Below are 12,776 nucleotides of genomic sequence, written 5' to 3' on the forward strand. Positions count from 1 at the left end.
TCTTCATGCAGGGCGGTGCGTATAAGCATGACTTATAGGGGGGATCTCGGGTCATTCGAGAAGATGAATTCTTGGCCCTAGTGAACACTATGTGACGACATGTAGAACACTTGGGGGCAGATTTATCAAAGGGTGTACATTTTAGACTGGTGTAAACTCCCCACAGCAACCAATTACAGCTCCTCTTCCCTTTCACCAAAATGCTGAGCTTTCATTGGTTGCTGTGCTCAGTTTACACCAGTCTAAAATGTACACCCTTTGATAAATCTCCCCCTTGGTGTTGTCTTTAGGGTGCGCCTCCTATAAATTGATGTGTTGTTGCCCACAGTGTGTGATCACATGGATCGCTTCAGCTCGCAGAGCCCTTTCTTGTGCATGGATCTCTCCTATATCACTGCTCTGCTGAGAGAAGGATTCGGCTTTGATGAAGACACAACGCTGCAGGTACCAGGCACCCTGGAAGCTTCTCCTCCCCTCATTCAGTTAGCTCCATAACCAATGAGGTTTTGTTTTCTAGTTAGCCAAAAAGATTCGGGACGTGGAGACAGGCTGGGCTCTGGGCGCCATCTTCCTTGAGCTGCAGGCGCTGGTAAATTAAGGACATCACCAAAACAGTGGATAATGGAAAAGATGCAGAAATTATAACTCTAATCGTACCGCCAGACGCACATCTGTGTTTTATCTATCTTTTTGTTTTAATTGTGTTGGCTTTTTATAATATCGCTTACATGTATTAAGAGGCAGGAAAGAGGGTTTTTTGGGGGGTGGGGTGAAAAGCCCAGCGTATACTCAGTCTATAGGACACACACTACAAGGAGCACCTGTGTGGGGTCACTTGCAGACAGATCTGTAAAGAAAGTGTAAGGGGAAAAATGCCCCAAATCCATCCTACAGAGGGTGCCACTATTTAGGTGCAGCCAGCCTCCCTTATTTGTATGAAACCATGGGGCCTCGGCACCTCCTCCCACCATGCCTTTCTGTAGAAGACACTTCTTGTCAATGTGGAAATATTTCACTTTATTTGTTTACAACAAGCATTTAAGAAAAAAAAATAAGTTACACGACTCCAGGTCAGAGCTCAGAGATGTCCAGGTCAGAGCTCAGAGATGTCCAGGTCAGAGCTCAGAGATGTCCAGGTCAGAGCTCAGAGATGTCCAGGTCAGAGCTCAGAGATGTCCAGGTCAGAGCTCAGAGATGTCCAGGTCAGAGCTCAGAGATGTCCAGGTCAGAGCTCAGAGATGTCCAGGTCAGAGCTCAGAGATGTCCAGGTCAGAGCTCAGAGATGTCCAGGTCAGAGGCACAAGGAAAAGTCATTTGCTTGCAAACTCCATGATCTGTTCCTGTAAATGACAGAAGATGTGTTAGAGCTGCGGCCTGTAGGAAGAGCACAGAGATATCTGCCTCATTAAGTTAAAGCGCAACTATAATTTCAGTAGCCAAAAAATGAAATTACTCAAATAAAAAGCCCACGTGTTACCCTTTAAAAAGAGCCATAAACTGCGTTGATAGCGTGTGCGCTCGCTGAGATATCCCCAGTTGTTTGGCTCAGAGGAATAAATTAATTTTTCTTCTGGCTGAATGTGGGCGTGGCCTATCCCTCATCTCCCTGGCTGAGACAAAGTGGGCGTGGCCTATCCCTCATCTGCCTGGCTGAGACAAAGTGGGCGTGGCCTATCCCTCATCTCTCTGGCTGAGACAAAGTGGGCGTGGCCTATCCCTAATCTCCCTGGCTGAGACAAAGTGGGCGTGGCCTATCCCTCATCTCCCTGGCTGAGACAAAGTGGGCGTGGCCTATCCCTCATCTCTCTGGCTGAGACAAAGTGGGCATGGCCTATCCCTCATCTCTCTGGCTGAGACAAAGTGGGCGTGGCCTATCCCTAATGTCCCTGGCTGAGACAAAGTGGGCGTGGCCTATCCCTAATCTCTGGCTGAGAGAATGTGGGCGTGGCCTATCCCTCATCTCCCTGGCTGCATCCCTCCATTCACTGACCAGCACCTTAGCAGATGTATCACACAAGTGGGATTAGATACAGCCCCAGCATACAGTATCACAATGTAAGATTAGATTCAGAGCCCCAGCCGATGGTATCACACACAGTAGGATTAGATACAGTCATCTGCTCTCATTACACATTAGGATAATGTCAGCTCCAGCTCTTCCCCTGCGCTGCTCCTCACACACAACACCCTCAGCTCTGCTTAGTCACCTCTGTGAGAGGAGGGGGGAGAGCGTGCTGCTAGGAGGGGGGAGGAGGGTTTGTTTATGTCTCTCTGTGTCAGGGCTGTTATCTGATCCTCCTGTCACAGCAGGGAGGGGGCGTGTCCAGCAGGAATGCAGAAATAAGTCACAGCCAGAGAGGGCTGTAAGGGCTTAATCAGCCTTATGTATTTAAAAAACTGTTCATTTTAGGTTATTAATGTATATTGGAAAAATTCTTATCATGACCTAAACTAACACTGAAAGGTCAAAATATTTTATAGTTGCACTTTAAATGGAAAAACTTCCATTAAGGTTTTCTGCATATTCATTCATTGTGAATTGCAGTGGTTGCAAGTGCGTCTTATGCAATAATGCAGCTACTGCAGTCTGACCTCCTGCTGCTCCCATCCTCCCACATTATAGAATAAATGGCTGCAGCAATCATGTGCCCATATACCCACACCACCACTAACCTCAGGAGTCTCAGAGTGGCTGCAGCAATGGGACTAACCTAGAGACTGAAGCGCAGACTTAATTACCAAACAGGAAAATGTAATTGCTTTCTTCCAAAAACAGCACCATCCTTGCCCTCAGGCTGTGTGACTACTTTGCTCCATTTACTTAAAGAAAGCAGTTGTGTTTTTCTAATCCTGGATAATCCCTTTAACTATCTATGGATCAAACAGAGCAGAGAGGTGCAGAACACCTGTCAAAATGAGGGATGTTCTGCTCTGTAAAATTACAGATTTATACAATTTATACCACCTGCTCAGCCTAAGCTGGACTGCATCCAAAACAGAAAACCTGGTCAAGAGCAATAATATGCCACTTAAAGGAGTTATCCAGAGTTGAAAAAATATGGCCACTTTCTTCCAGTTTGTTTTGTCTGGAGACAAGAGTCATGTCTCTGGAAGGAAGGAACTATGTTTTTCTAATGCTGGATAACCCTTTAACTTTCAAAATCTAAATCAACAGTAGGTGTGAAATAAAGCAAGTTTGCTATATAACAGCTATACTTACTGTATCCAGGTCCAGTCTCCTGAAGGCTGCTATATAACAGCTATACTTACCAGGAATCCAGGTCCAGTCTCCTGAAGGCCGCCATATAACACCTATACTTACTGTATCCAGGTCCAGTCTTCTGAAGGTTGCTATATAACAGCTATACTTACTGTATCCAGGTCAAGTCTCCTGAAGGCTGCTATATAACAGCTATACTTACTGTATCCAGGTCCAGTCTTCTGAAGGCTGCTATATAACAGCTATACTTACTGTATCCAGGTCCAGTCTCCTGAAGGCTGCTATATAACAGCTATACTTACTGTATCCAGGTCCAGTCTCCTGAAGGCTGCTATATAACAGCTATACTTACTGTATCCAGGTCCAGTCTCCTGAAGGCAGCTATATAACAGTTATACTTACTGTATCCAGGTCCAGTCTCCTGAAGGTTGCTATATAACAGCTATACTTACTGTATCCAGGTCAAGTCTCCTGAAGGCTGCTATATAACAGCTATACTTACTGTATCCAGGTCCAGTCTTCTGAAGGCTGCTATATAACAGCTATACTTACTGTATCCAGGTCCAGTCTTCTGAAGGCTGCTATATACCAGCTATACTTACTGTATCCAGGTCCACTCTTCTGAAGGCTGCTATATAACAGCTATACTTACTGTATCCAGGTCCAGTCTCCTGAAGGCTGCTATATAACAGCTATACTTACTGTATCCAGGTCCAGTCTCCTGAAGGCAGCTATATAACAGCTATACTTACTGTATCCAGGTCCAGTCTTCTGAAGGCTGCTATATACCAGCTATACTTACTGTATCCAGGTCCAGTCTCTTGAAGGCTGCTATATAACAGCTATACTTACTGTATCCAGGTCCAGTCTTCTGAAGGCTGCTATATACCAGCTATACTTACTGTATCCAGGTCCAGTCTTCCGAAGGCTGCTATACAACAGCTATACTTACTGTATCCAGGTCCAGTCTCCTGAAGGCTGCTATATAACAGCTATACTTACTGTATCCAGGTCCAGTCTTCTAAAGGCAGCTATATAACAGCTATACTTACTGTATCCAGGTCCAGTCTCCTGAAGGCAGCTATATAACAGCTATACTTACTGTATCCAGGTCCAGTCTCCTGAAGGCTGCTATATAACAGCTATACTTACTGTATCCAGGTCCAGTCTCCTGAAGGCAGCTATATAACAGCTATACTTACTGTATCCAGGTCCAGTCTCCTGAAGGCAGCTATATAACAGCTATACTTACTGTATCCAGGTCCAGTCTCCTGAAGGCAGCTATATAACAGCTATACTTACTGTATACAGGTCCAGTCTCCTGAAGGCTGCTATATAACAGCTATACTTACTGTATCCAGGTCCAGTCTCCTGCTACATAACAGCTATACTTACTGTATCCAGGTCCAGTCTCCTGATGGCAGCTATATACCAGCTATACTTACTGTATCCAGGTCCAGTCTCCTGAAGGCAGCTATATAACAGCTATACTTACTGTATCCAGCTCCAGTCTCCTGAAGGCAGCTATATACCAGCTATACTTACTGTATCCAGGTCCAGTCTCCTGAAGGCTGCTATATAACAGCTATACTTACTGTATCCAGGTCCAGTCTTCTGAAGGCTGGTATATACCAGCTATACTTACTGTATCCAGGTCCAGTCTCCTGAAGGCAGCTATATAACAGCTATACTTACTGTATCCAGGTCCAGTCTCCTGAAGGCTGCTATATAACAGCTATACTTACTGTATCCAGGTCCAGTCTTCTGAAGGCTGCTATATACCAGCTATACTTACTGTATCCAGGTCCAGTCTCCTGAAGGCAGCTATATAACAGCTATACTTACTGTATCCAGGTACAGTCTCCTGAAGGCAGCTATATAACAGCTATACTTACTGTATCCAGGTCCAGTCTCCTGAAGGCAGTGTGGACATGTCACAGGAAAAGTGCTCGAGGGGAGGTACATCTCACCCAGACTACTGCTTATGGGGAGATGGTAAATCTGGAAGAGACCTGTCACTCAGCAGTGATATGCTGCTGAGTTGTTCTTTAAATTTTCCGGGCCAGATTTACTGGAATGGTGGGTAGGTTGGTAGTGGGACCTGCCATTCCCTCCCCCTCGATCCAGTGTGGGTTTTGGGATCAGGTGAGCTCTGATCCCAATCAGCCTGAGAAGGCAAAAGCTCTAGTCAGTCTGAAAGGGATTGCTCTCAGTCAGGAGTGAACAGCCTGCAGGCTGGGTTTGCTGCGAGCAAAGGATACTGTCGCTGCTGGGGGGCTTACTCAGTGACTCTGCTTACCAAGTGCCAGATAGGTGACCGGTTGTTAGTAAGTGCCCGGACGGGCAGGACCTTTTGTTTTGTTTGTTCTGAAAAGCACGGTATCGCTATTTTCTGTTATGGACTGTTTATGATACAAATAAACACCAAGCTGTTTTTTATAAGTCCAAGTTTTGCTGACTGAACTGTGTCCAAACACACCATCCCCCGGGAAGATCCCTACAATTGGTGCTGCGGAGCGGGCAAAACGGTTGCTAGGGGCAACGGTGTGCATCAACTTGGCTACAGCTGCGTATGTCCTGGGTGAAGGCTGCGGCTTCACTCCAAAAGCAGCCAAGCAACATGGAGGAGATGATGAAGCAGTTAATGCAAGTGAGTTTGCAACAACAACAGGCATTGGCCGCACAACAACAGGCATTGGCCGCACAACAACAGGCTCAGGCAGCCGCTAAACAGGATCAGGCAGCCGCTAACCTGCGCCATGAACAGACAATGGCTGCACATCAGCAAGCGATGGCTCAACAACAGAAACTTATTGAGCACCTAATCGCAAAGCAGGAGGCGTCTGCAGGTGCTAATCCCCAGCTGGTGGCCGCAGCCGCACCAGAGACCTTGTCTGTGAAAAGAGCCGTGCAGCGAGCGCTGCAAAAGATGACTGCTGATGATGATATTGAGGCCTACTTAACTGTCTTTGAGCGGGTGGCTGAGCGAGAGAAGTTACCCTCCACTGAGTGGGCAGAAGTGATTGCGCCCTATTTAACAGGCGAACCTCAAAAGGCCTATTATGACCTCAGTGAGCAAGAGGTCAAAGACTATCCTCGGCTAAGAGCGGAGATACTTGCCCGACTAGGAGTTACTGCTGCTGTCCGTGCCCGGAGGGTCCGCAACTGGAGCTACCGTCTCGACAAATCAGCGAGGTCCCAGATGTACGACCTGATCCATTTGGCAAGAAAGTGGTTGGAGCCAGACACCTCTACTCCTGCCCAGATCCTAGAGAGGGTCGTGATGGATCGCTACCTCCGTGCCCTTCCTGCTGATCTACAACGCTGGGTGGGACAAGGCGACCCTAGGAGTGCCGACGAACTCGTCAGCCTTGTGGAGAGGTTCCAGGCGACCGAGGACTACCTCCGTGATGTTCCTGCAGCACCGTCACCTCCCCGGAGTGCCAGATCTGTGCCATCATCTGGTAAGAGACTTCCATCTATTGGGGGAGTGTGGAGGGGTGCTGATAGAGGGAAAAGCGCTCAGGAGGTGTCTCAGGGGCAAAAGACTGGTGATGGTCCCCGGTGGCTAAGTGGCCCTAAAAAGGACTCCCTGCCAAGGAGACCAGGCCCTATCCAGTGCTGGAGATGCCATGAGACGGGACATGTGTCTGCCCATTGCCCTCTTACCACTGAGCCCATGGAGTGTGACGCTAGCCGGCGTCAGTCGCTATTTGCGGAGCCGTCATGTGTTGCAGTTCCTGGACTAGAGACTGAACCACAAGTCTGCAACATTACTGTCAATGACTTCCCTGTTAAGGCGTTGCTGGACTCAGGAAGCCTTGTCACCCTGGTGCATGCCAGCCTGGTGACTGGGGACTTTGTGCCAGCAAGACATATGAGCGTTGTGTGCATACATGGTGATACAAAGGTTTACCCTATAGTACTGGCTAATGTCGGGACTGAACTAGGCGCTGTACAATATGAAGTGGGTGTGGTTAAAAACCTTATGCATAATGTGATATTGGGGCGTGATTTTCCATTGTTCTGGGCTCTATGGGGAAAACAACAATCCCCTGAAAGGAGTGAGGAGACCCCTAAGTCTATTGCATTACCCACGGTAAATGATAAAAATGTACAGGAGGAATATGATGCTTTTCCTTTGCAGGTCCTGGCTGGTGAGGAAGAGTCTCCTCCCACTGAGCAGAATGTTCCAGACTTAGAGGTGTCTAGGGATAATTTTGGTACTGCACAATTACAGGACCCCACTCTCAAAAATGCTAGAGAGCAGGTCACTGTTATGAATGGGACCTCAGGAACCAGAAGCTGAGAAAAAATTTCCACATTTTTCTGTGACTAATGATCTCTTCTATAGAGTCACTAAGATTAATGATGAGGTTGTGGAACAGCTTCTGGTGCCTAAGTCGTACCGGCGTCAGGTACTCGACATGGCCCATAATCATGTCCTTGGGGGCCACTTGGGGACAGATAAAACACAGGAGAGAGTCCTCCAGAGGTTTTTTTGGCCTGCGATTTATGCTGACATAAAAAATTACTGCGAGTCGTGCCCCACATGTCAGCTTAGCGCCCCAGTGTCGCATTTCCGCAGTCCTTTGGTTTCGCTCCCCATCATAGAGGTACCTTTTGACCGCATTGCAATGGACTTGGTGGGTCCCATTGTAAAGTCGGCAAGGGGACACCAGTACATTTTGGTGGTCTTAGACTACGCAACCCGCTATCCTGAGGCTGTACCCCTAAGAAACACTGCATCTAAGACAATTGCCCGTGAGTTGTTTTATATGTTTTCCAGGGTGGGGATCCCCAAAGAAATCTTGACCGACCAAGGTACTCCGTTTATGTCAAAGGTGATGCAGGATGTATGCAAACTGTTTAAAATCTCACACCTTCGTACCTCTGTATATCATCCCCAGACAGATGGATTAGTGGAGAGGTTTAATAAAACCCTAAAACATATGTTAAAGAAAGTAGTGGAAAAAGATGGTCGGGATTGGGATCACTTACTACCTTACCTGATGTTTGCTATTAGGGAAGTGCCCCAAGCATCCACAGGGTTCTCTCCCTTCGAGTTGGTCTATGGTCGTCACCCTAGGGGTTTGTTGGATATAGCGAAAGAGACATGGGAAAGTGAGTCCACCCCATACAAGAGTGTTATAGAGCATGTAGCACAAATGCAGGACCGTATAGCCACTGTAATGCCCCTAGTAAGGGAACACCTCCAGAAGGCGCAAGAGAGCCAAAGCAGAATTTACAATCGTTCTGCAAGAATCAGGACATTTAGCCCAGGTGACCGGGTACTCATTCTTGTTCCCACTGTAGAAAGTAAATTCTTAGCAAAGTGGCAGGGTCCCTATGAAATTGTAGAGAAGATCAGTGAGGTCAACTACAAGGTACACCAACCAGGTAGAAGGAAGCCTTTTCAAGTTTATCACATCAACTTGATCAAACCCTGGAAAGACAGGGAATCCTTGGTGGCGACAAACTTTGTTAATCATTTGTCACAACCAATCCCTCCGGTCAAGATTGGTGATACTCTATCAGTGTCACAGAAGCAGGAGACTAAAGAGTTTTTGCAGAAAAATAAAGACAAGTTTTCTGACCTCCCAGGGCGTACGCATCTCATTCACCATCACATTGAAACTGAGCCTAGAAGCAGAGTAAACCTTAAGCCCTATAGGATACCAGAAGCACGGAGGGAGGCGGTGTCAGCCGAGGTAAAACGTATGCTTGATCTAGGAGTCATTGAGGTGTCCCAGAGCGAGTGGTCCAGCCCGATTGTGTTAATCCCAAAGCCCAATGGAACTTGGAGGTTCTGTAATGACTTTAGAAAGTTAAATGAGATCTCCAAGTTCGATGCGTACCCCATGCCCAGGGTGGATGAGTTGATTGAGAGAATGGGTAGTGCCAGGTACATAACCACCCTCGATCTCACAAAGGGCTACTGGCAGATCCCCCTCACTCCTGAGGCTAGAGAGAAGACTGCATTCTCCACCCCTGATGGGCTCTTCCAATACGTAGTGATGCCATTCGGGTTACATGGAGCCCCTGCCACTTTTCAGAGGTTGATGGACTTGATCCTGCGACCACATCGGGATTACTCTGCTGCCTACCTCGATGATGTGGTCATTTTTAGCCCTGATTGGGAAAGTCACCTCTGTAAGGTCCAGGCGGTGTTAGAGGCCATAAGTGGTGCGGGGTTAACCATCAATGCAGAGAAGTGTGCACTAGCCTTAGAGGAGGCCAAATACCTGGGATACATTATTGGGAGGGGGTTAGTGAAACCACAACTAAATAAAATTGAGGCAATACAGAATTGGCCCAAACCCCTCACAAAGAAACAGGTCAGAGCTTTCCTGGGTATTACGGGCTATTACCGTAGGTTTGTGCCAAACTTTGCCACAGTTGCAGCCCCGCTAACTGACCTGACAAAGGGTGCGAAGTCCGCAATGGTGACATGGACTCCAGAGGCCGAGAAGGCTTTTCAAAGCCTTAAGTCTGCCCTGTGCCAACAGCCTGTGCTAGTTACCCCTGACTTTAGGCAAGAATTTCTGGTCCAGACAGATGCCTCTAATACAGGGTTAGGTGCCGTCCTCTCGCAGGTCGTGAACGGCGAGGAACACCCGGTGATGTACTTGAGTAGAAAGCTATCCCCGGCCGAAAAAAACTACGCCATTGTTGAGCGAGAGTGTCTGGCAGTGAAATGGGCCCTAGAGTCCCTAAGGTACTACTTGCTGGGTAGAAAATTCAAGTTAGTTACAGACCATGCCCCCCTAACATGGATGAAGCTGAACAAGGAGAAAAATGCGAGGGTGACTAGATGGTTTCTATCCCTCCAAAACTTTAATTTTACAGTGGAACACCGGCCAGGGAAATTACAGGCAAATGCTGACGCCCTATCAAGGGTACACTGTCTGTGGGGACAGAATGCTCAGCCCTCCGGTCTGAAAAAGAGGGGGGGGATATGTGGACATGTCACAGGAAAAGTGCTCGAGGGGAGGTACATCTCACCCAGACTACTGCTTATGGGGAGATGGTAAATCTGGAAGAGACCTGTCACTCAGCAGTGATATGCTGCTGAGTTGTTCTTTAAATTTTCCGGGCCGGATTTACTGGAATGGTGGGTAGGTTGGTAGTGGGACCTGCCATTCCCTCCCCCTCGATCCAGTGTGGGTTTTGGGATCAGGTGAGCTCTGATCCCAATCAGCCTGAGAAGGCAAAAGCTCTAGTCAGTCTGAAAGGGATTGCTCTCAGTCAGGAGTGAACAGCCTGCAGGCTGGGTTTGCTGCGAGCAAAGGATACTGTCGCTGCTGGGGGGCTTACTCAGTGACTCTGCTTACCAAGTGCCAGATAGGTGACCGGTTGTTAGTAAGTGCCCGGACGGGCAGGACCTTTTGTTTTGTTTGTTCTGAAAAGCACGGTATCGCTATTTTCTGTTATGGACTGTTTATGATACAAATAAACACCAAGCTGTTTTTTATAAGTCCAAGTTTTGCTGACTGAACTGTGTCCAAACACACCATCCCCCGGGAAGATCCCTACAGCAGCTATATAACAGCTATACTTACTGTATCCAGGTACAGTCTCCTGAAGGCTGCTATATAACAGCTATACTTACTGTATCCAGGTCCAGTCTCCTGAAGGCAGCTATATAACAGCTATACTTACTGTATCCAGGTCCAGTCTTCTGAAGGCTGCTATATACCAGCTATACTTACTGTATCCAGGTCCAGTCTTCTAAAGGCAGCTATATAACAGCTATACTTACTGTATCCAGGTCCAGTCTCCTGAAGGCAGCTATATAACAGCTATACTTACTGTATCCAGGTCCAGTCTCCTGAAGGCTGCTATATAACAGCTATACTTACTGTATCCAGGTCCAGTCTTCTGAAGGCTGCTATATACCAGCTATACTTACTGTATCCAGGTCCAGTCTTCTGAAGGCAGCTATATAACAGCTATACTTACTGTATCCAGGTCCAGTCTTCTGAAGGCTGCTATATACCAGCTATACTTACTGTATCCAGGTCCAGTCTCCTGAAGGCTGCTATATAACAGCTATACTTACTGTATCCAGGTCCAGTCTTCTGAAGGCTGCTATATACCAGCTATACTTACTGTATCCAGGTCCAGTCTCCTGAAGGCTGCTATATAACAGCTATACTTACTGTATCCAGGTCCAGTCTTCTGAAGGCTGCTATATAACAGCTATACTTACTGTATCCAGGTCCAGTCTTCTGAAGGCTGCTATATACCAGCTATACTTACTGTATCCAGGTCCAGTCTCCTGATGGCTGCTATATAACAGCTATATACTTACTGTATCCAGGTCCAGTCTTCTGAAGGCAGCTATATAACAGCTATACTTACTGTATCCAGGTCCAGTCTCCTGAAGGCAGCTATATAACAGCTATACTTACTGTATCCAGGTCCAGTCTTCTGAAGGCAGCTATATAACAGCTATACTTACTGTATCCAGGTCCAGTCTCCTGATGGCTGCTATATAACAGCTATATACTTACTGTATCCAGGTCCAGTCTCCTGAAGGCAGCTATATAACAGCTATACTTACTGTATCCAGGTCCAGTCTCCTGAAGGCAGCTATATAACAGCTATACTTACTGTATCCAGGTCCAGTCTTCTGAAGGCATTTTTCCTGACTTTTGCTGGTTGAAAAAAACAGACTAAACACAGGAATTCCGGCCAGTACAGAGAGTCACGGCTCAATGTGTCCATCAATCATATAACTGCCTTCTGTGTGAGCGCTCAGATGGCTGGGGTAATACAGGACTTCCTGTTTTTCTGACTTTCTTTTTTTCTCTCTCAAAGAGTCAGAAAGCAGGAAGTGCCGTGTTTTCCATGATAACTAAAAAAACAACAATCAAACAACAATGAATGTAAATAGCAAACTTGCTTTATATCACATTCGGTTTAGATTTTAATAGTTATAACGACAGGGAGACTTTGAACCTGCACGCTTTACACTACATGAGGTACTGCTGCTGATTTTCGGTAGCATCTGCTGCAATACATTAACATGTGCATGTACTTAAGGACTCCTTAGAAATTCAAAGTCACTGGTATTATGCAGCCTGATAAAAGGTTCTCAATAGTGCTCAAGGAGATCACCGCTGTCCACTCATCGAATTGCATACGTAAACTTATTGTGTGTTAGGATCAGCTCGGATAACAGAAAGACAGGTGAGTATGTAAAAGATAGATAGGAGACAGATATCTCACTCACATTTAGGGTACTATTACACGGAACGATAATTATCTCTCCGTGTAATAAATACAACGATCAGCCGATGATCCTTGTCATCGGCTGATTGTTGATATAGGTTAGAACCTATAATTGTCGGGCACCGACTGCGGATCGCTACGTGTAATAGTGGTGCGCGGCCTGGCGACTGACGATATACATTACCTATCCACGCTTCAGAGCTGCTACTGCGGTCCGCTTCTCTCAGAGTCCCGCGCGCTCTAGCTTCAGAGCGGCCTGTCAGCTGACAAGCCGCTCTGAAGCTAGAGCGCACGGGACCCGAAGAGAAGCGGACCGTAG

At 46.9% G+C, this 12,776-nt stretch overlaps 2 protein-coding genes across 7 annotated transcripts in view; one reads left to right on the forward strand and one right to left on the reverse strand.

The window, feature by feature from the left end:
* ENTPD5 (ectonucleoside triphosphate diphosphohydrolase 5 (inactive)) overlaps positions 1 to 668 on the forward strand; it is a 102,860-nt gene extending 102,192 nt beyond the window's left edge. For all 5 annotated transcript variants that reach the window (XM_069950850.1, XM_069950853.1, XM_069950849.1 and 2 more), the window contains 2 exons: positions 329 to 444; positions 518 to 668. In XM_069950850.1, the coding sequence (XP_069806951.1) occupies positions 329 to 444; positions 518 to 598 (197 nt within the window). In that variant the 3' untranslated portion in view covers positions 599 to 668. The remainder of the gene's footprint in view (positions 1 to 328; positions 445 to 517) is intronic.
* Positions 669 to 1,002: 334 nt separating this feature from the next.
* The window catches only part of COQ6 (coenzyme Q6, monooxygenase), a 76,220-nt gene continuing 64,446 nt past the window's right edge, over positions 1,003 to 12,776 (reverse strand). For both annotated transcript variants that reach the window (XR_011359582.1, XM_069950840.1), the window contains one exon: positions 1,003 to 1,340. Coding sequence is in view for 1 of the 2 variants with exons in the window: in XM_069950840.1 (XP_069806941.1) it covers positions 1,311 to 1,340 (30 nt within the window). In the remaining variant the exon portion in view is untranslated. The remainder of the gene's footprint in view (positions 1,341 to 12,776) is intronic.

Source organism: Dendropsophus ebraccatus, chromosome 13 (assembly GCF_027789765.1).
Source record: "Dendropsophus ebraccatus isolate aDenEbr1 chromosome 13, aDenEbr1.pat, whole genome shotgun sequence".
NCBI classification, from domain to species: domain Eukaryota; kingdom Metazoa; phylum Chordata; class Amphibia; order Anura; family Hylidae; genus Dendropsophus; species Dendropsophus ebraccatus.